The following is a 24824-nucleotide window of genomic DNA, read 5'->3' on the forward strand; positions in this document are numbered from 1 at the left end:
TGCAACTAAAGGAACACGTTGCCTTGGATCGGCCGCAAGGTCTTTGAAAAGCGTTTGTAACCGTTTGTTATAAAATGCATATGGTTAAAAAGATGTTTTCAAGTAGAATACAATGATCCACCTACATTTGCCTCGAAATTGCGTGGTTTTTCCTTTTACTTTGCGAACTAACACGGTCGGCCATTTACAGGAGTAAAAATGTTGACTCCCATAAATGGCCGACCGTGTTTGTTGACGAGGTAAAAGAAAAGCCACACAATTTCGAGTGATAAATGTGTTGATCATTATATTCTACTTTTAAAACATATTTCTAATCATGATGCATTTTATAACAAACGGTTACAAATGCTTTTCAAAGACCAACTCGGCCGATCCAAGGCAACGTGTTCCTTCAACTGCGATTCTACAGTCTGTCTATGAGACAAATTGGTTCTATTAGAGTGGGTTGGGGGGGGGGGGGTTGGGTATTATACAGAAACTCGGCATAAATATTAAGATAGCTTCTTGTAGATGGCTAAGAGTTGACAGACGAATGAGGCATATGTATGTCATAAGTGGAAGATGGCTGCCTCCTCAATTAAATAATGGATGCCAACAAAAATATCACAAGTCATATGAAGAAGAAAAATGCATCTGAGTAAAGTTCCACTTCTTTTTTCAGTGACTGTTTCCAGTCAAATTCTTTTGAAAAAATGAGTCTGAACTTAATTTTAGATCACAATTGTACTGGAAGAAATAGATTTTATTGAAACTGGTCAAAATGAAGGAGATATTAATTGAAACCAGCAAGATTGGTTGTCTTGTGTTTGAACAAGAAGAAATACGAGTAGCATTCAATAAATAATTTACCCTCCTACTGTTTAACCATTCGATATAATCCAATATGGTTTTCAGTTAAACTATGCCAGCCTGCAATATGATATCAAGTGGTGAATGCACTGCACAGTACACAGTCAACCCTCCCACTGTCTGACCTTTTCAAAATCATCCACTGTGGTTTTTAATAATGGTCAAACTGTGCCAGCCTGAAATATGATAGCATGTAGTGAAGTGCAGTACACAGTCAACCCTCCTACTGTCTATCCATTCAACCTCATCCACTGTGGTTTGAATGATAGATAAACTATGCCGCCCAGCAAAAAATAGTTTGGTGATGGCATCTAAACAGTACACACAGTACAAGTTAGTTCTTCACACAGTTGCTCCACCCTACACAACCATTCCAGTTGAACGGTTTTAAATGGTTGATAAACTCACTGGGAAATGTGACCAAGCATGTAGGAGTAAATTCACCAGACAACATCCCACCCGAGTAATATTCCTGTGATATTTTTTCACAGGACTCGGGAAAGTACTGAGTATACAGTGCTAACACACATCGGTGTGTGGGTAAAAAGCAAAATTAATATTCTTTATCCCCGATGCAAACTTAACATCTATTATATCGTTACGGTACCCGCTGCCAAAACATAGGATTCGAACTGCCTCTAGCTACCGGGAAATCTCGGTAGTCTAGTTGGTAAGACACTGCTCTAGAATTGCAAGGGTCGTGGGTTCGAATCCCACCCGAGTAATATGCCTGTGATATCTTTTCATAGGACTTGGGAAAGTACTGAGTATACAGTGCTAACAGTAACACACATCGGTGTATGGGTAAAAACCAAAATTAATCACAACATACCTTGTTAAACTGATCGTAGAGAATTTCCACATATTTCTTGCGTGCGATGAAACCTCTGAAGTAAGACTGAATACATATAGCGGCTTTCTCTTGATTGGATAAACTGTCAGCCTGTAGGAAAACCAAAATATTACCAACAATTCAGAACAAATAAATCTTTAATAAATATTTAGGCATCAACTTGGTTTAAAATGTGAACTGAATATTGTGTTTGCTCGTTTGTTTAGATGATCTTCCCGACTAATTCCCACAAGGGGATATAAACACCAAGCTGGCAACAGCCAATATTTCCTGTACAAACATTGTGCAAACATCTATGATGAATTGCACAAATAAATAAAATGTGATTCAGTAACTAGATGACAATACTTTTTGTGAAATCAGCAGTTAGCTTGGTAAGATTCGAACCCACAACCCTGTGATTGAAAGTCCTGCAGTCTAACCACTGGACCGCGGTTAGCTTGGTAGTATTCGAACCCACAACCATGTGATTGCAAGTCCTGCAGTCTAACCACTGGACCGCGGTTAGCTTGGTAGGATTCGAACCCACAACCTTGTGATTGCAAGTCCTGCAGTCTAACCACTTGACCACTGTTAGCTTGGTAAGATTCAAACCACAACCCTGTGATTGCAAGTCATGCAATCTAACCACTTGACCACGGTTAGCTTGGTAGGATTCGAACCCACAACCATGTGATTGCAAGTCATGCAATCTAACCACTTGACCACTGTTAGCTTGGTAAGATTCGAACCCACAACCATGTGATTGCAAGTCCTGCAGTCTAACCACTTGACCACTGTTAGCTTGGTAGGATTCGAACACACAACCCTGTGATTGCAAGTCATGCAATCTAACCACTTGACCACTGTTAGCTTGGTAAGATTCGAACCCACAACCATGTGATTGCATGTCACTGCAGTCTAACCACTGGACCACTGTTAGCTTGGTAAGATTCGAACCCACAACCTTGTGACTGCAAGTCATGCAGTCTAACCACTGGACCACTGTTAGCTTGGTAAGATTCAAACCAACAACCATGTGATTGCAAGTCACTGCAGTCTAACCACTGGACCACTGTTAGCTTGGTAAGATTCGAACCCAAAACCATGTGATTGCAAGTCATGCAATCTAACCACTTGACCATGCATACATGTGTAAACTTGCTTAGCACAGACAATATTCGTTAAGAAGAAAGAGATTACCAGCAGTTATACTGTATAGTACCATTTGATTTATGGACTGACTGAATACCCACTTATGTCATTTTATATTTGTCAAATAAAATTTGCCACGCCATTTTCTGTTAAGGAAACCCCTACAATTCAATCAATGTTTAATGTAGGCCTGTCTCACTACATAAAATAATCTGATGAATTCACCAGACTTTAGAGTAAAAAAACCAAAAATGATGCTTGAAGTCAATTCTATTCAGAGCAAATTTATTTTCACATGAAGAGCACCATACAATAAATCAATACATAAGTACAACCATCAACAACCGTCGTAGGGCTCAACGTCATTAACACAACGCACACAGGCACTTAGTCACGATCCCATACGTCCAGCAAACATGACGAATGTTGTCAAGAACGCAGTTCCACATTTCTTCATTTCAACTCAGTCATTCTACATAAAAATAAGGCTAACTTTAAAACCATCACTGAAAAACACTTTAAAGGTGCGGTCGTAGATTGGTAAATACTCCACAAATTAACGACCACAAAAACTTTATTGTTAAGAAGAACTGCAACTGATGATAGAATAAACTATTTTTTTAAAGGTATTTCTCTAATATGGTTTGGATAATTTTCACCCCAAACATTTTAATGTGAGACAAGATTCATGCATAAATCCCTTCTCAAATTTCTGACGGTTGACTAAATTTCAAATTTGTATGGTGCCCATTCGCAAATGATGGGGTGACTTTAAGAAGCGGTTGGTTCTCACTGTCACCTTGTTAAATGTGGATGGATTCAACTTTCATGTGAAAATACCTTGACAATTTTTGTTCTCTATTCTTAGCAAGTAGATACTGCATTCAGCTAAAAATTCTCATTGTATCTTTCTTGATAATTGTTGCCTATATATCAGCATTACGTTGACAAAAACTAATCTATGACCCTACCTTCAATAGCAGCACAGAACTCTGCCAATAATTATATCACAAACAGTTCTTTAATTTACGACTCTGTCCTACCACATGGACAAACAAATAAATTACTCAGTGAAACGGTCGACCTTTAAATCAGGAATTAGATGTGGAATTCTCAAAATAAAAAGCTTGTAGAGAATGTTATTGATGGGGTTCTTCATCTAGTGAATATACACGAAGAGTAAGCAATTTGCAGCTATACACAAACTGACAGGTCCCTGTATCATGGAATGTACACAAAATGGTTAGCATTTCCTAAAAGCAACTGAGATCCAATCCACACTAACTACCTTGATATGACATAAACATTAACAACGGAATCAACTAAAATCCACTTGTATCCACAAATGACTTAATCAATAAAAATGCACTGAAACAACTTAAATCCACACAACTTGATAAACATGTCCCTATATTTTGGCATGTACACCAAATAGTTAGCTTTTCCTGTAGGTCATTGAGATAAAAAATACACACTAAATAACCTGAAACGACATATCCACTTGTGAAAATAAAATTGAATAAAAACAACCAAAATCCACATAAGTATCCACCATACTTGATAACATTGCACTATGAACAAAATAAAATCCACAAGTATCCACATCATACCCAACAATATCGCCCGGAAACAACTAAAATCCACTAGTATCAACACAGATAAATTTATTTATCTGATCCACAATTATTTATCTTTTAACCAGCATGGGAATACAGCTGTTCTCTATAGAACAGATAGACTTAACGGGATTGTATACATTAAGTAATTGGAACCACTGTTTGTGTCAATCCTATATAGTTGTAGATACATACCATAAAACTAACCAGTGAAAATTTCATTTCAAAAGTGGTATAATTTTTGAGATATTGCCAAAACTCTGGAGCAGTAATGTCCATGCAGGAAGAATAATCTGCAATTGAAATACACAATCTGAGAAACTTTACTATCAGATTTCCTTCACAGATTCAATTTGTTTTTAATAAAAAGTGATATCTTTTTCCATAAACGCAGTACTTAGAAATAAAAAAACATTACAGAATTGGTTTTGCTAACAAAACAGTTGCTGGCAGTGTAAGCACTTTATGTAGTCCACCACATACATAAACTGACAAACCTGTAGAAGTTTGAGATCAATCGGCCATCTGGGTCACGAGAGAATAGTGAAAAACCGATTACAAACTTTGCATTGCATCGATGCTAAAACAAAAATGAATATAACGCTCACTGAGCGATAAACTCCAAACGCAAAGTTAAATTATTTATTTCTCATCAAATATGACATTTCAGGCAGAAATATTTCAAGGGATGTTTTCTACTTTCATCATCATTAGACCGTGTAAGTTGGATGTAAATCTGTGATCTTCACGATTTTTTTTTCTTACTAATTCTGAACGCTCCTTTAAAAGGCATTTTACTATCCTAAGCTGCTTGTACTTCTTACGAAGTAGGTTTTTATGCCATTCATTTTCAGAGTAATTACCAAACATTTACAGACCCTTTAAAATAGCAACCTACATACATACACGCTGTATATGAAATTTGATACCCTTAATAGGCAGAGCATGGGACATTTATTCGAACTAAATTTAGAAAATGAGATTTTTTTCGGAGAAATGAGAAGCGCTGTGGAAATTTAATATTCCCACATGTTTCCCATTAGGAATAATATTTCAACTTTAAGATGTGCTACAGCTGTTGTGTTATTGTCTGAATATTGTCATGTATTTTATCCTGAAAAATCACAAACAATATTTGTGAAGGACATTAGATACTGTGCAATATCGATGGTCTAGTGGTGAGACATCTGCTCTAGCATGGTAAAGGTTGTGGGTTCGAATCCAACCCCTATTATTGTTTTCACAGTTATCTGGGGATGTTTTGAGAACACGGTACTCAATACACATCTGTGTAAGGGTAAAACACAAATAATATTCTTGATTCCCAATGCAAACTTAACATCTATTAAAAAGCCTTAAAGGAACATTACAGAATGTGTAAGAACAAAAATCGTGAAGATCACAGATTTACATAAAACTTACACGGTCTTATGATGATGATAGTAGAAAACATCCCTTGAAATATTTGTCTGAAATTTCATATTTGATGAAAAATAAATAATCTAATTTCACATTTGGAGTTTATCGCTCAGTGAGCGTTTTATTCATTTTGGTTTTGGCCTCGATGCAATGCAAAATATGTAAACGGTTTTTCACTATTCTCTCGTGTCCCAGATGGCTGATCGATCTGGTCTAGTCTACTGGTCAGTTTATGTATATGGTGGATTACATAAAGTGCTTAAACTGCCAGCAACTTTTTTGCTAGCAAGACCAATTCTGTAATGTTCCTTTAAGCTATTGACAAAATTCTGAAGACTGCCAACACATGGTTATAGAATCCCCTTATTTATAATGTGATCCATGTGCTACTGCTTCCCAGGTTATACTTGGTTGTGATCCCTGGCTTTACGGCAGTTATAATGGCTCCCGACAGGCACCCCCCCCCCCCCCCCCCCCCCCCGGCCAGCATTAGGGTTTGAAAGCTCAGTTGGTGGAGCACCTGCCATTAATCCAGAGGGTCACGGGTTCCAGTCCTGCTGTAGTCAATTTCCATTGATAATGTTGTGGAACACTACAAGCTATGGTTACTCTCTTGGGACAACAGCAATGCAAGATAACAGAGAAATAACACATTCATAGAGGAAGCTACGTCAAACAACCAGCTGCTAAGTGAGTTGACGGTTCGGGGGAAAAACCCCAATCACATTTCACGGGCTTCGAGAACATTTCCAGTCCGAGAACGGCAATCTTATATGAGATTTTCATCACTCCTAACAAGACGACCGAAGATTTGGGTGAAAATAATTAAATCTACCCCAAATGTGATTAGGTGAAGATGACATCCACCAAGAAATAAATCAATATAGTCTGGAATAAGGAACTTCAGACAGACATAACCCCCGCCCCCCCCCCCCCCCCCCCCCCCTCACCGTCATTCCCTAGCTGCCTCATCCATCCAGAAAAATGTGATGACATTTAAAGCTTGGAGATTTAAAGGCACTGGACACTATTGGTAATTATTCAAAATAATTGTTAGCATAAAACCTTACTTGGAAGAATAATCCGTAATGTAGGAATACACAATTTGAGAAATGTACCAGACAGTAACAATTCTCAGATTCAAATTTTAGAGGATAAAAACTGATATATTTCCCACCATTCTATAGCTATCACATGTGGCTAGTTATTCAAGAAGAACCACTCCAAGTAGTGTAGCTAGACAGTACCGTTTCTCAGTTTATTTTGGGGGATAAAACCTTATACATTTTCCCCCCAATTCTGTAGCTACATGTGGCTAGCTATTCTAGAATGACCAATAGTGACCAGTAGTGTAGCGAGCTTGACGATACTATAGTCCAACAAGCCTGTCTAAGTTCATCAAGAATCTGGACATTTGAAAGTACAGTAACATCTGAAATAAGATATGTGTGGGTGTTAGATTCTAATATTCGCATCTCACTTATTTTCATCTCAATGTTTGATTCACTTTCAATCAGGCTATTTTTGATACTGTTTTATGTAATAATACTCTTGCAAAGTTATTTGATATATTTTTGGTTGGGATTTATTTTGGATTCTCTAGAGATTTATGCCCGAGTGCAATAATGCCAACTGAGTAAATATACTTGATATTTATATTTCCTTTCATGTATTGATTTTACCTGCTGGGGTCTTAGGAAAATAGATGTTTTGGAGATGGTTGTACAGTTGTTAAAACACAACAGCTGTCTGTTTCGCCTCGTCGTGACTTGAAGATGGTCGTGGGAGAGTCTTAAAACTGAAATGTCTTGGCTTGGCATTAGATGATGATCTTATTGTACTGATCCGTCTTACCGTCGTACTGGATACCTTTGGTAATTGTCAAAGACCAGTATTCTCACTTGGTGTTGGTGTATCCCAAATAACAAACCTATGAAATTTGGCTCAATTGGTCACCAAATTTTTCAAAAAAGAATCTTGGAAATTTTTGGAGACAAGTTCAGATTTAGAGTTATTTCTCTTCGGACAAACAAGAACCCTTGAAAGACAATGTGCTAGTCTAAGGAAAGTAAACATGCAATTAATAATTTAAATGTCATTTTAGAATCTGACATTTACTAATATATGCAAGCGAATTATCTAAAGAATCTCACATCAAAGTTTCTGTAAATGCTGACATTTGAAATTGTGACTAATAAGTGTGACATGGGAAACATTGATGACATTTGGCAGCATATTGCGGCACAGCACATTGTAAACCATAACATGGTGCTATGTAAAAGGAATAGGTCTCATAATACAAACGTAGTCCCACATACCTTACAGGAAAATACTGAATGTTACAACGCCTTGAGCACCACTGAGTGACGGATATGCGAGCAATAAAAGAAGCCACTATCATTATTACTATAAAGTCATTTAAATCTTTGTTTTCCTTAGAGTTTGACATTTCAACAGAAAATTTTTTCAAAACCAAATGCACACAATCTTTGAGAAACATCGTAAAAGTGAAACATTGCAGATATAGAAACTAGCTTCAGTAATATTTATGGCTACAGGGCAGTGCTGTTGAGTGACACGCCAACGGCAACCCGTGCTACATCTAACTTCATAATTGCACTGCATGCATACCGCCTTAGCTAGTGATGAACACTGCGGCCCCCCTAAGGTAGTTTCAACGATCAGATTGCAGAAGCGTGTCGTGCGAGAGGCCGAGCATTAAGTCATGAAAACTGCCACCATGGCATGATGATCAATGTATCAACGTGAGACTTCATCGAGATGTGGGTCAGTTATACACTGTTTGTTATTCAGTTCGTAGCGGCTGAAATTTAGGACGGTCGTAGCCTACATATTCGATCCACCTGCTTAATGTTCAGCATTGCTCTGGTATTCAAATTTAGATGCGCTTGCTAAAAAATACGTCTAGTGACTGCACTTTTGTCAAGTTAAGCAGACATTGAGGGTTTTAGAGATCGAAGTGTTCAAGGTTTAAACGCCTCCTCAAGACATTTTTATTTCCAGAACCATCCTAATTTGCTCCTCTTTTTGTTTCTCTATTTGCCTGTCGTTGGTCTGGTTTTGTCTTTTGTTCTTGTGTTGCCCTCCCTTTGTTAATGTTAGGCGCTCTGTTCTTTGTATAGCGCTGTATAAATGCTTTGTATTATTATTATTATAACACTATCTTAGTAGATGTTAGTTTTGTACCGGGATAATATAGTTTTTTACTCTTTAAACAATGTGTTTTAATCACTGAAAATTACTCAGTACTTTCCCAAGTTTTGTGAACATAAAATCCACAGGTAAATCACTTTGGTGGGATTCAAACCCACTGTCTATGCATTGCTAGAGCAGATAACAACATCATTGTTTATTGTATTCTGAAAGCTACTGATTATGAAGTTCACCCCAAAAAAATTTCTTGAATATTTCCCACTGAAATGAAGTCCTATTCGAGAACTGAATCTACGAACCTTACTTTAAAAAGCCTAATGAACAATTTGTGTCTATTTCAGTAGTATAAAATACTGTGATTGTGCAAACAAAACACCTTCATTGCAATCACGAGGTTGTGGGTTTGAATCCTATCAAGCTAACCGCTGATTTCACAATGACTAGAATAAATATTGTCGTCTAGTTACTGAATCACAATTTCTTGATTTTGTGCAACTCATAATCATAGACGTTAAACCAATGTTTGTGAGAGAGATTGGTTGTTGCCAGCTTGGTGTTTATATCCCCTTGTGGGAGTTTGCCGAGTTCCCTTGATGAGAAGATCATCTAAACAAACAAACAAACAAACAAACAAATCAATGAAACACGCCAACATTAATGCAGCGGAATTTTCTACGATCATAAACTCTGCCTGCCTTTCTGCCGTTGATGCTCACAGTAAAATACACTGAGCCATGAAATTCAGTCTATGTCACATAACCCAGAGGAAGTAGTCCGCCAGCATCCTCTTTGAGTCGAATTGCAACATCTATTCCTCATCAGCATGCGACGACAACATCTTAATCTTATTCTCATACTCCCATCAACACCTTCGATTCTATCAAATGTCCAGCCCAATAAATGAATAAACAGATCTTAAAGGCAAAGTGAACCTTTGGTTTTTTAACCGTTTCTATATAAAATGTAGATATATAAAAAAAAGTTAACCTGTTAAAATTTCATTTCAAAAGGTGATAGGTTTTTGAGGTAGGCTGAAAATTTGAAGCACAAACTCAGAAATGTATCTGACAGTAACGTTTTTCAGGTTTATTTATTTATTTAATTTTTTATTTTAATGGACAAAACAATCAAACAAGCATAGGTCGTCCAGGGAAAGGCAAAAGTAAAAAAAACTGTCATCAAAAAAGATGTGCCCTTAAAAAATAAAACAAAAGATGGCAAGTAAAAAGCAATTACACAAACGATATACACAAGAACTATTGTATAAAACGTACCGCAATAAAACTAAGGCCCTTAAAGGATTCGGGTACTTTTTCAAAATGTCCACAGATTCACACCAAACCTACAGGGCCCGAAAACAATGACAGTAGAAAACCTCCTCCGAATACCACTTAAAGAGGCGCCGCAGCCCCTGAGAAATCAAGTCACAAAACAATTTTCGTCCCAGTGAGACGAAAATTATTTTAGGTTCAATGTTTGTATGAGAGAGATTTTCAACTTAGTGGGAGCTTTACTGAGTACCATTGACAGAAAGATCAACTAAAAAACTAAACAAAACAAACGAATAAACACCCCTAACACTCCTACAAAGAAACAAAAAACATCAAAAGGTTGTCCGAGCATAGAGCATTCACCATACAATGTCCCTTGAAACATAAAAATTACAACTTTTTTTTAGGACCTTGTTTTTTTTCCGGAACACTAATCTTGTTTTGTTATCATAATGCGGGTGATTGCCTAATCATGTATGGTCTGTATACTACTAATGATACATAACTGGTGTAGCCTGGGGACTAATTGCTAGAAATATCTGTCCAGTGGAGACAGACTTGACTAAGCCTTAGACGGAGTCTAGACTCCAGACAGAATCTCTCATTAATTTTAATTTATGGATTATTAATACACATATCGGATCGTAGCTAGCTTCAGTCATTAATAATAAATCACTCTCTATGATATGAAAATAATTATTGTTTTATAATCTTAAAATTACCTGAATGAGTTGCAACTCCAGATAATAATGTCTCGACTTTGCCATGAAGCTTCTTTCAATATTGCTTTATGATTCCAGACAACGACATAAAACTAACTGCCATTTCAGTTTGACCTTTTTAACACCAATTCAGTCAAGCTTCTTCAGTTCATTTCATACGGACAGTCAAAACAAGCCTTCCTTATATTTTGTTCTGTATGTGGTCTGTGGTAACACCATATATATCTACTTGCAGGGTAGATTATATGTTCTTTAGAAAACTTGTCTTGCGAGATATTCTATCTGCTGAGAGTAGATTTTGTGAAATTTAGGATACTTCTCAGTTCTGAAAAAAACTGTCCTGCTTATTCACATTTACCTGGGCAAATTCCAAAAATATACTCTACTCTGATGATTAAATGGATCCTTATCGCAACTCTTTGAAACGATTTTTATTTGAAAATACCAACTACAATGTAGTAGTTGAGTGTCAGTTTATCTGTTGGCAACAAAATACAGATAATCTGTGCCCTAAAATATCTCCTTATATAAATTGCAGAACTCGAGGTTCATTGACATCAACAGATGGACTTCTCTAATGGATAAAATGCACTAAATGGAGATAAAAATGCTTCTTAAAAAGGATTTAGAAACCTTTAACTATTTCTCTCAAGGATTGCTCCAGGCACATTACATCACAGTACCTTTTCCGCCATTTTGAGGGTGAAATTACTGCATCAGTATGGTGCATATTTAGTGTCTCTTATATGGGTAGTATTTCTTTTAAAAGCATGGCCTTGTGCCAGGTTGAATCCCTTCTTAGACTAATGGGCAGGAAAGAGATCATTCCAGAACTGGTGGCGCTAGGTGTTTGGTAATTTTCTTTAAAAAAACATCAACTTAAAAGAATCACAGAAATTCAATTTGAAAGTTCCTATATGCTATATAAGATTAAAGAGTGCCCAAGGCGCAAGATGGAGAACTCCTGCTGAGCTTTGAAATGTGCTATTACAGCAAGCAACTCTTAAAGCAATTATTTAAAACAAACCAGAAACAAAGTTAAAAGTTATAAAGTTAAAAGATTAAATTTTTAAAACTTATTATTTCTTTTAATTTATGTCAGAGGTACCTTACGATTTCAACAAGCTTCTGTAAATTTAATAACTAAATAATATTAAACAAGTAAATCAATAAGTCAATACAAAAAATAAAAATAAACAAACAAACCCCAAAATTGACAAGTATTGTTCATTAATTTTAAAGCATGTTATTACCTCATCATTATAGCAATTAGAATGGTTCTCATTATAGACAGTTAAGTGTGCTTCAATGAAGGCATGTTCATAATGGCTTGATGTTTGACCCTAGCAGAGTCTACCTCAAAGGTTTAATGACAACACAACGTAACACAGACAAGTGCATTAGTGAAATGAAGCAGTCATGTTGAAGAGCAGTAAAGAGAAGCATAATGCACCAACCAGAATTGGCAATGTTTAAAAAAAAATATTTTATTTTTTCTTAGAAGCTGTGGGTGAGGTGGGTCAAAAGAAACTTGAAAATTGCAAAAGTGAGTATTTAGATGTGGGAGGAAAACTCCAACAGGAAAATCAGCACCATGGGCAAGGATATGTTTTTTAAAAGTAGACAAATTACCCAGCTGGCCAATATCGTTAATTTCATTACTGATTAAACTACAAAACAAAAGTTGTTTGTTTAAGCCAGAAAAAGCCATTGAAAACTAATGATGTGGGAGACCTTTTGATACACAATATCTGGTTTATTTGTTTTTACTAAATTATGAAACCTTCAATATTTAAAAATTTTAAATTGGGGTGGGCACTTGGGTCAAACAATTACAAAAAAGGTAATTTTTTCTTTGCTCAACCCTTTAATTTAGTTCAAGTTATTTAAAAAATCAGTTATACACACTGCAAGTGTACATTTAATATGAAGTTATGTATCTTGTGGTTGTTTCACAATGTGAGTGTATCTTTAATATGAAATTATCTTGCGCTTGTTTCACCAACACTACCACCACTACTCTGACATATTCAACGCTTGAGCGCAGCCTCAGCGTGGTTGGGGGTCAGGTGTATTCATGTCACGTAGGGACAACACTATGATCAATCTCATTAACCAGTCAAGAGAAAAATACTCATCCCGCTGCTGCTACTAAGTTCTTTGTGTTGCTTGAAACAAGTGTCTGAGATAGAAATATTGTATGAGTACATTAGCGGAATGTAATCAGAAGGTGAAGGTTGGACTGGCGGAAAATGCATCCTATATTTGTTTTATTTACAGGGGGTCAAATTTTGGGACTTGTCAGTGATTTGTATACACAGAACCTTCTGCTGTTAAGACATTTTTTTTTCCGAACTTCAATCTCCTATTTACTTTCATACTTCATAAATACAGTACAAAGCCATATCAATAATTTGTAAAGAAGTAACCAACAAACAAGGCTCTTTTCTTTTACAAGGCGGAGAATGTGTTAATAAATCATGGAGGCATCATCTAGAAGCCGAGGTTTGTGGTGAGACGCCTGATGGACAGACAGACAAACAGACAGGAACAAGAACGTAAGGACAGACAACTTAGAACAAACACAGAAATGATCAAAGACAACAAGTTCTCTGTGTTGCTTGACAGAAGTGTCTGAAATACAAATATTGTATGAGTACAATAGCGGAATGTAATCGCATGGTAAAGATTAGTCTGGCGGAAAATGCATCCTATATTTAATACTATTGCAAAAGTCGTGGGTTCGAATCCCAACCGAGTAATATGCCTGTGATTTTGTTATCATAGAACTTGGAAAGCAATGAGTAGACAGTGCTTACACACATCGTTGTGCATGGGTACCAATACAATGAACATCCTATACTTGTTTTATATACAGGGGAAAATCCACAAGACCTCAGAATCTTTAACGGACCGGGATTATATCGAGGGGAAACAAAAACTGTGTAAAAAAAATTCAACATTATAAGGAATGGTGGTGTTCTACAAAAATTAAAGATCTCTTAATTGATTTTTGGCTTGCAAATCTCCTGATCTGATCGGCACCGATACGTTAACCTGCGCATGGGGATTAAGCCTAAGACCTTGATCAATGTATTTTGATATGTAGAGGAATGTAACATCTCTTCCTGCATAACTATCATGCATTATGCATTACTCAAGCCCCAACCTACACTGACTCAATATTGATACAGAGAGTCCGATTCTCAAGGATCATGGAAGATCTTCCTACGCACTTCAGAATTTTTCTTTAACCGTAGAGAAAGAACCGAGCAATCTGGAAGAAGTGACCGGATCTTCTGAAGCACTCTTTAATATGAAAAGTGGATTTATTCTGACATTTTGTGTCGCTATATGAGGGGAAACTAGAATTAAAATGATTATCAGGGGATTGAGTTTCTAGAATGTGCAACAAGCAGTCACTTTTAGTCCTACAGATGATTAGAGTATCTTTTTTTGTATATAAAAATAAATTGAGTTTATGCTAATGGGTTTCGTTTGGGTTGCCGGTTGAGGGTGTCAGGGGATCTTTGTGTAATTTTTTGGTTTCTTTTGCCGCATTTGTATGAAATTTTCGGTCTGTGTTTCTTTATGTAATTTTTATTGTTTGTAATTTGCTGTAATTTGTTTTCGCCTCAGAACATCCTCATATGGAGATGGGCACAGGAAATGTAAAAAAATAATTATTATTTAAACTATATGTTGATGAATGTTGATTAACATTACTGCACATTCATAGGTATTGTACTATTATAGTAAATGCTTTCCAAAATGTTCATACAATATTCTTATTTTGTCACCAATTGCAATAAATTCTTTACTCCCACACTTTCTGTTCTGAGCTCCTCTTCAAGAAGCAAGTTTCATTTTTTCTGAAACCCCTCAGAGGTATAAAACCATCCAATCTTGACCTAAGATTGGGAAGCTTTTCTGTTTGCTCTTAGACATCCTCTATCGCCAAGAAACGAAAGCTCCTTGATTCTCTTGCATCACTTGATTAAGCCTCTCACACAAAACTCATTAAAGTGTCGTCTCTTGTTACTGTACATCAAGAGTTCTGTACACAACTGTGTTGGAGGTTGAAGGGGGTGGGGAGGGGTGAGCTGGAGGGCCAAGATGGAACACAGAAGGGAAATAAACTTAACTATATTTTGTGTTTACAATTTGATTTGTTTTGATGCCGGATATAAGGAAAATGAGGGAAGTGGAATAAAGGATGAGGGGGCCAGGAAAGTGATGGAATTTGGATCGGAATTGAAACAAACTACTTTTTCGGTTTTTGTTTACAGGTCGATTGTATTTAAACAAGAAGTTTGAGGATGCATAGTCAAGCCAAATGATGAGGAGTTGCTTCCAAGATTCCTCAGGGATGTCTTGATTGTGGTCTTTTCATGGTATCCTTATTTTTCGGTAGCAGGTTTCATTGGAGGTAACCAACATAGCCCAAGATCATTAAAACATTTGTCAAGTTTATTATGTGACGAAATGTTACCATTATGAACAAGTAGGTAGGACAATTGTTAGGAGCCCACAGGGCAAGTTGAGAGGTGGTGTTTACTAGCCCACTGTGGTGTTTACTAGACGATGTATGATGGATTAGCGTTAAGGGTGAGCCCTGTGTTCATAGCAAAAGCGAAAGTAGTAGTCCCCCTGATTTCAAACCTTACGTCAGGACAGTTCTTTTCAGACTAAAATAGTCTCAAAAATTGCTAAATTGACTATGCACCAGTAGAGTAAATAGCGAGACAAGTTCTCAATGAAATAAAACTACACAGCAAAGTAGATAATGGTATTACCGCAAACCGAATAGGCAACCTTCATGTAGCTTGCCCACATATCTGTAACCCCCTTTTCAGTCATACTGATCAGATACCAAAGATGGCAATACAGAATTTAAAACAAAATAGATACAAATTTAAAACCCAGTGCAGATTCTTCAATCTCCTTGAGAAACATAATGTCTCTTCTTTTTTATACATACCAGTATCTTTAGATCTTGAGAGAAAACTGCTCTTAAATCGACGATGCTGCAGATTCTTATAACTACATCCTCATCTTATGTATGTTTCATCACTATCTTCAAGATATCCAAGACTAAGCCAGAGGACAGAAGAAGAATCAGCAGTGAGAGAGTAATGATATCTACTCCAATGGTTTCATCTCTACTTTTGAAGCAACCATATAAGATGTACTTAAGATGTCCTCACCAATATCTTGGTATGCTTCGTCAAGATGAACACACACTTACTTCTTGTATCCTTTCAAGAAAACTTTCATCATCGTTCCAAAATATCCAAGATGTCAAGACAAGGTTTCCTTGTTCCAATTAAACTTGAAATAAGTTGCAACCTCCGGAAGAAAACAAGAAGACTTTGCAGAAGATCTCAGCTGTGTTGTGCAACATCACAATCTCATCGTCTTCTTTCTATTACACATTTGACATACGAGACTGACTCATGTTCGTACGTCATACAACTAAGGATATGCAGACACACGCGCACCACAGACGTAGAAACCTTACCATGGATGTCTCCGTGTGTACTATAGTCCTCCTCATGTACCGTGAATGGAGGCAGTCGCTGTAGTGATCTGTATCCGTGCCAACTACCCATGGGTTTCCTTTACACTGCCTGCTGCATTTAACATCACTCAAGCCAAGCCGGCTCTCTGCTGTGTGTGTGTGTGTGTGTGTGCGTGCATGAAATGTATTCAGTCACACGGACGACCATAAAAGGTCATAAGGGCGGGGCTTACTGCGGCCAATTAGAGGAGCTTAATGTGAATATGTATGAGGGTTTAGTTAACAGGTATATTCTGAGTGATGGAATGGAAATGTACTGTATACATGCCATGCTAACTAAAAACAAAATTCAACTACAGACTTTTGCTATACAAAATTAAATAAAGACGAAAATAGAGGAGTAATTAGTTTATACTGAAATTAAGAATGCATTATAGATTCTTGAATTAAACAGGATCTTAATTTCCAAAGGCCAATTTAATTGGAAAAATAGATGAGGATTTCCGGAGGATATAATAAGACTTGGTAATACACTGAGTGGGTTGAGGCGTGCAGGATTCGTGGGCAAGTTCTACATGTATAAATTCATATCCGCTAAATAATGTTAAAGGTGTTCGGGTTGGCGTAGTGGTATCTTTCTTCACCTTCCATCTCTAAGACCCGAGTTTGAATCGCAACGGGGCACTTTAGGGTGGTCAAGTTGGTGTAGAGGTATCTTTACTGTCTTTCCACCTCTAGGACCCCGGTTCGAATCCTGCCGAGGGCACTATGTGGATTGAGTTTTATTTCAGTCCCTAGCTGACTGTGTGGGTTTTCTCTGGAATAATTCTCTGGGTTTTTTTCTCCCACATCTACATGTAAAACTGAAACTTCTTCTTTGTCCACAAAGACTGAGTGAAATAAATTGACATTATGTGAATTGGGTTTTCAGTCTCTACCTGATTGCATGGGTTTCCAATGGAATAACTCTCTGGGGTTTTCCTCCCACACCTAAAAGTAAAACTGAACCTTTCTTTTTGTCTTATCTCCATTGGGTTCTTGGCTAGTGCAGTGATTAAGTTCACTTTTCTCAGAGTCCTTGGCTTCACAACTAGAATAAATTACACAAAATGAAACTGTCTAGATTCGATTGTCAGTCCGACTCCCTCCAAGATTACGTGGGTTTTCCCTTGGAAAGATTCTCTGGGTTTTTCCTCCCACATCTAAAACAGAAACTTCCTTCTCAAAAACTCAAGAACCCGCTTGTCTGCTATAGTGATTAAGTTTGCTTTTCGGAGAGGCCTTGGCTTAATAAATATTAAACGAACAACCAGAATTAGTAAATGAAATGAAACAATAAAAATTACTTCTTGCCGCTGAAATCCATCCCAAATCTACTTACCACGAGGTGCATGAATAATATTTCATGCGGCTATAGTGGAATAATTTCCGTCACGTGATAATTATTCATGAGATGTAGACATGTCAGGTGTTCGGTGCCCCCCCCCCCCTCTACTGTCTCCAAATGTCAAAGGTATGCAGCACTGTATAATTAGAATGGCGAGCAACATTCACTGATAGCATAGTGCGTTCGTCTGTTACTGTGTTTACTTAATTAATGCTGCTCATCAACGCAAGGCATTAATGCATTGACGGAGTGACTAAGACTCATTAATGATGAATAAAGACCCCTATGGCGAACGAAGGACATGCTTAGTTTTCTCTTGGGGGAGGCAACCCATTAAGTATCATCAGGTGTAAATCTTATTGCAGTTCTAAATTTCCTCGCATTGTCATTCTCGTCTTTAAAGACAGTGGACACTATTGGTAATTGTCTAAGGCCAGTCTTCTCACTTGGTGTATCTCAACATATGCATAAAATAACAAACCGGTGAAAATTTGAGCTTAATTGGTCGTCGAAGTTGCAAGATAATAATAAAAGAAAAGTTGTGTGCTTTTACATGGCTGATTCCGAGACCTCAAATTCTAAATCTGAGGTCTCGAAATCAAATTCGTGAAAAATTAATTCTTTCTCGAAAACTACGTCACTTCAGAGGGAGCCGTTTCTCACAATGTTTTATACTTTCAACCTCTCCCCATTACTCGTCACCAAGTTAAGTTTTATGCTATTAATTATTTTGAGTAATCACAAAATTACTTTCTTATTATCATTTAAGAGTATAGACCAATCCATACCTGCATGTGCTGCACAGCCATTGCTGGTTCGCTGGCTGGCAGTGTTGTTCTTACATGTGCATACATGATACATTATGTGTCTCTTCACGTAAAACTGTACTTGAGAGATTACATTACAATATTCTAATCAAAGTTCAAATCTATACAGAACTTACTCTATAAATCCATCAAATTAGTCCCAAACTAGTTTGGGTTTTAGTGAACTTTGGGTGGTCAAAGTGAAAGAACGTATGCATGTTCTGGTCGTACATGATGCTTTTTTTCTATCTCCCTTGTCAATACATCTACATCATTAATGTCTTGACGTATGTAGGTGATGACGTCTTATTTATGTAACAAGATTGGTTCACCATCGTGCTTAGCTTGTGAGAAAAGAAAACCTTAGACTCTAATCACTCCACTTTCCTCTCAAACTCCAACCTAGCCATGCATAAATCATGGCAATTTGCCATATAAGAGGAACTAATGGCTCAATAATTGTCAAATGCGACTCTTCGTCTACAGTTATAGAAACCATGGGTTCCCGGCGGGGAATAATGGTTAAAGGAACATTACAGAATTGTTTTTTTGCGAACAAAGAACTTTACGTAATCCACCATTTACATAAACTGACAAACCTGTAGAAGTTTGAGATCCATCAGGCTTCTGGGTCACGGGAAAATAGTGCAAAACCCATTTCACATTTTGCATGACATCGATTTAAAAATGCATAAAAAGCTCACTGAGCGTTTAACTCGGATAGACAGGAAATTAGGTTTTTTTTTTTTCTCATCAAATATGACATTTATTACAGAAATATTTCAAGGGATGTTTTCTACTATCATGTAAATCTGTGATCTTAGACAAGTTTTTTTGTTATCAATGATGTAATGTGTCTTTAAACACTAGCAAGGATTTCAAGATAAAATACCAGACGAGACAATCAGTGCAGTGTAGACTCGGAGAGAGACCAAGGGTTGCTTGGTAATTAATTAAACCCTCATTATTGTCTCAGACGCCCAATCATGATAGCTTCATTTATTTTGCTTGATTAATGATGACAGAGTCAGGCTAAAATGAGGTGGTTGGAGGAAAAAAATGCTCAAATTCTGGAATTCCCATTTCTCAAGTTATATTCTAAAGACGGGAGTATAAGATGATTTTGTTTAACGCCATGACCTCCAAACTTCACATATGATGTTATCAAAACCTCTTAAACTGTACAATATTGCTTTATAAAATGAAAAATACCCCTCCTTTCTTGGTGTTCTTAAAATCTTACATTCCCCCTGCCCCCCCCCCCAAAAAAAAAAAAAAAAAAAAAAAACTAAAGTAAAAATCAGGAATGTCTGTTTCTCTAGTAATATTCTAAGACGGGAGTATAAGATGATTTAATCCATGACCACCAAACTTCCTCTAATAATATAGTCAAAATGTATTATGCTGTAAAATGTTTAAAACTTATTGACAAATACCCCCTTTTCATGGTGTTTTTACCAACAATAATTTAAAAAAAATGATCAGGGTTCTCCTCATAGGGTATTGGGCCGATACTTGTGAATTGTGTGTCGATATTATGCAAATTAGACCGATACACAACAAAGTAGTTTTTTGTGTGTGTTTTTCATTCACAATAAATATCAAATGAAAAACATTTAGAATCTTCCAGATTGCACAGAAGGGCTCTATTGGAAAGTGAGTAGAGAACAAAACTGAATTTGACCTTGGACCCTCTTTCAATAATTTGCAATGACCTACACATGTTGTGTACGTGTATTCAGCTATTATTTTCCCATTCAAGCTTAAAACACAAAAAGGATACAAAACTTGAGCATTTGCAATTTTATTTTTCTAGACCATCAAAATTGCTCCAAATAGCTCTCTTTCTTCAGTCTTTCCATGACAACCATATAAAGAGAGAGAGAAAGACGAGAAAATAGAGGGGGAGAGGGAATTTTGCTGAATAACCGTCGTTTTCCCCCAGACAATCTGGCACCACATGACAATAACGCAGGGATGCTAGTAGTTCCCTCCAACAAAAGATAAAAAATCTTGATAATTATTTGACAATTTAGAGACGACCAACGACCTTCATTACGTGAGCAACTCTTCTCAGTTCTCATCTATCGACTGGACGCAGGAAGAAGAAAAGAAAAAAAATCCACGTTGGTTATTATCGGAACTATCAAGGTCTGAGATCAGCAGAACAACAAGCCAATATTGTCGGCACGACATCAAAGGATGCCGACAGTCAAATCAAACCTTGGTAAAATTGTCCGCTATTGTTATCGGTGAAGACAGTGTGGAGCCACCAACTTACCGTGTAATTTCTACCTTAGATAAAAAACGTAGACAAACCAGACAGATATCAGGTTGAAAGGAAGACTTTTTTGAGAGAAAAATAGGGGAATTTTAGAAACTACCAGAGTACAATTTTATACTTGAAAGAAATTATTACCAATTTCTTTCCACTCGTTTCGGCTGAAGTCTATTTTATGTTTTTCTTTTGTCATGTAATGTTTTATGTCTTAAGCTTTATGAAAAAAATAGAGGAATTTTACAAACTACATGTGTATAGTTGACGTGCACATGACGTCATTTCAGTAGGGCGCCTTCACCTAGAGTTCAAAAGGAGGTTGTTCATTGGCCAATACGGTGCGCCGCGCATACAAATCCGTCATCTTAATTGTTTCCTCACCGTTTTCCTCCAAGATGGCGGCTGGATGACGTTATACCAGAGCAGAATGTTATACTCTCAGGTTATTATTGCTGATTTCTTTCCACTCTTTTCAGCTGAAGTCTTTGTATTGGTCTTTTGTCATGTAAGGTTTTATGTCTTAAAAAATCCGTCTTGCCTGTGAAAGTGTTTTGCTGCGAAAAAGGTCTCAGACCAGGATCAACATTCTCAGACTCGAGAGAGATTTCATTAAATCCTACTCATCTACATGGTGCAAACCTTACTAGACTTTATCCCCACCATACAAAGCTTAAATTCCACTGATGTATATGGCATTACTGCAAACCTTACTATACATTGTTTCTGCATGTATGCAAAGTTTCAAATCCTACATAAAAACAACAACATAAAATATGAGAAACCATAGCCCAAGTTCCCCCAAACTAAATATTCCTTCAATCAATGTATACCTTTAAGACAATCCATGTGAACCAAATATTTTCTTCATCCTCCCATCACTCAAGAAAGGTGTCTTCAAGCTTTCTCAAATCTCCAAATGAAATTTACTTCTTGAAGAAACAGTAAGAGTAACCCACAAAATTGGACTATTATTCATACTATATCGCACACACAATCAGCTAAATAGAGTTGCGATATTTCTCTTTGATAAAACCAGCGTGACAAACTTACTTGATGAAGCATCTGTATGTATTCCCAGACGGAGGTAGACATCTTGCCTTCTCTCTCTGACTGACCGAGATAACTTAATCAAGACCTACTCTAACCTTCCAATATTACTAGACTAAAAAATCAACAGAGATTACATTCATTCAAGAATGTACCACAAGCTCATGGGGGTAGACTTCCTCACCGTCTGGACACCAACCATGGGAGCTTAAAGGAGGGCCGTAGTTTAGTAAATACTTAAAAAAATTACGACCATAAAAACTTACTTGGCGAAAAGCATTGCAGCTGCAACTATTTTGAGAAAGGATTCCCTTCAATGTAATATGGTTTGGAAACTATTTTACTAAAAAACATTTGAATCAGACAAACCATTCATGCATAAACCGTTTCTTAGACTTGTGAGGGTTGGTGTCTGTATGCAAATGCTGAGGCTAGGTTTGTACCTGCTGTCAAGTGTCAACTCCCTAAACTAGGATGGACTTGAAATTTGTGTGACAATACCATGACAGTTTTTTGCCTTTCTCTCATCAAGTAGACACTGTATTCAGCTGACAATTTCACATGTGACTTTTATCGTATTTTTCTTGATTAAATTTTGCCTATAAATCAGCATTATGTTGGCAAAAACAATCTATGACCCTACCTTTAAGTAGGACAGGAAAAAAAAAAACGAAACCAAAACAGAACAGCTCTCTAACACCTGGCGTTCACAGGGGGTGGTCTGGTGAAACGACTTTAAAGACACTGGGCACTATTGGTGATTACTCATAATAAATAATTTTAGCATACAAACTTTTCTGGTTCCCTCTGATGAAGTAACTTAGTTTTTGAGAAAGAGGTAATTTCTCACTCAAATAATAAAAGACTTCAGCTGAAGCTTTTTATTATGAATCTGCAACTAGGGTGTTTTTTTTCCTCATTATTCTCTTGCAACTTTGATAATCAATTGAGCCCAAATTTTTACAGGTTTGTTATTTTATGCATATGTTGGGACACACCAAGTGAGAATACTGGTCTTTGACAATTACCAAACATGTCCAGTGCCTTTAAAGGAGAGGTACAACATTTGTTTAAGAAGAGTTCACACGGTCTAGCTTTTGGATAATTTCCATCAACACAAAAAAGGTGCTCACAGTTTTATAACAACAGCACCACCATTTGTATTTTGATTAAGATTACGTGAAAATAACAATCTTGTTTGGAGACGACGACACGAGACAGAAATAACTTCCAGGACAACTGGTACGATTATTAACCTTTTATTTATTTTGTGCGCTATTTTGTTTATTCAGAATTTGTTTTGGTAGGACTATAACTTTTGCCTTTTAATTATTTCGTTGACTCTGTATTGTAGAGTATTTTTAATTTTTGTGTTATTTTAATTTGGCAGGTGGGCCATAAAATTGGATGCAACTTACCAAATGTGACCACCTTTGGAAATCACTTGAAATTGCGTGGTTTTCCTTTTACCTTGTCGACAACCACGGTAGGCCATGTATCATGTGTATGGGAGTCAAATTTTGGACTCCCATAAATGGCTGACTGTGTTAGTTAGCAAAGTAATAGGAAAACCACGAAATTTCGAGGCAGATGTGTGTGGATCATTGTATTCTACTTTTAAAACATCTTTCTAACCATATATATAACAAACGGTTACAAACGCTTTACAAAGACCAACTCAACCGATCCAAGGCAACGTGTTCCTTTAATAGGAGTTTTGACATGTGGAATGGGTTAGAAACTAGCAGGCAGCAGTATTGAGCTACAATCAGTAGGCCATCAAGCTGGGCCAGGTTGGTTTTGTTTGAGTAGTTCACAGGGGTCTTAACTTGACCTTTGCTTTGATGGCTAGACTTGTTTCAAGACAGGCACAAGTAGCAAGGTGTTTCAAAGTAGGGCGGGAGATAATAATAATAATAATAATAACAGTAGGTATTTGTAATGCGCCAAAACAGATTTTTACTTTTTGTCAGAAGATTCTTTATTTGTCACTGACATCAATTCTGAAATGGAGAGTACTAAAACGACATTACCAAAGTAACATCTTAAAGCCATTATACACTTTCTGTAAACAGTATTGTCCAAGTCCCACACTTTGTGTATCACAACTTATATATAAAACAACAAACCTGTGAAAATTTAGGCTCAATCGGTCATTGGAGTCGGGAGAAAATAACGGGGAAAACCCACTCTTGTTTCCGCCCGTTTCGCCGTGTCATGACATGTGTTTAAAATAAATCCGTAATTCTCGCTAACGAGAATTTATATTGGTTTACTGTTTTCTCAGTGGACTAATATTTCAAGAGAAGTCTTTCACCATTACCTTCTGTAAACCCTGTAAATTATTTGTAAATCTGTGAACTTTTTTTTTTTTCTGTACCGAAAGGGTCCAATGGCTTTAAAGGCAGTGGACACTATTGGTAATTACTCAAAACAACTCCTGCAAGCTTACAATATATGATATAAGCGCCTCCTTCAAATACATGTAGCAACTATATAATTTTCTAAGTCATTACCGACATGTGTCAAAGCTCTCTTCCTAATAAAATAAGAAATGCTGCAATCTCACTTTCAAAATCTTGACTGGACTCTCATTTCGTAAAAGCGGGCCACAGATATTAAGACGAGTGTCTTAAAGGGACAACCAACCCTACAGCAGTAAGACTAAAAAAGGCATCACGTCGGATCTCCATCTGTTGACTTTGAGTAAAAGGTCAGGTACTTGAGGAGGATATCCGGGGAGATTC

The 24824-nt window shown here is 36.9% G+C and overlaps 1 protein-coding gene and 1 long non-coding RNA gene across 5 annotated transcripts in view; one reads left to right on the forward strand and one right to left on the reverse strand.

Annotated features, from left to right (window-relative positions):
• The window catches only part of LOC139945037 (uncharacterized), a 95918-nt gene that overhangs the window by 41904 nt on the left and 29190 nt on the right, over positions 1–24824 (reverse strand). For 3 of the 4 annotated variants that reach the window (XM_071942289.1, XM_071942288.1, XM_071942291.1), the window contains exon 4: positions 1682–1792. In XM_071942289.1, the coding sequence (XP_071798390.1) occupies positions 1682–1792 (111 nt within the window). Of the gene's footprint in view, positions 1–1681; positions 1793–22080; positions 22187–24824 lie in introns of those variants that run through there. The other variant, XM_071942290.1, reaches the window with a different exon arrangement.
• The window catches only part of LOC139945042 (uncharacterized), a 38073-nt gene that overhangs the window by 9961 nt on the left and 3288 nt on the right, over positions 1–24824 (forward strand). The gene's annotated exons all lie outside the window — the stretch shown is intronic.

This window comes from Asterias amurensis, chromosome 12, assembly GCF_032118995.1.
Source record: "Asterias amurensis chromosome 12, ASM3211899v1".
NCBI classification, from domain to species: Eukaryota; Metazoa; Echinodermata; class Asteroidea; order Forcipulatida; family Asteriidae; genus Asterias; species Asterias amurensis.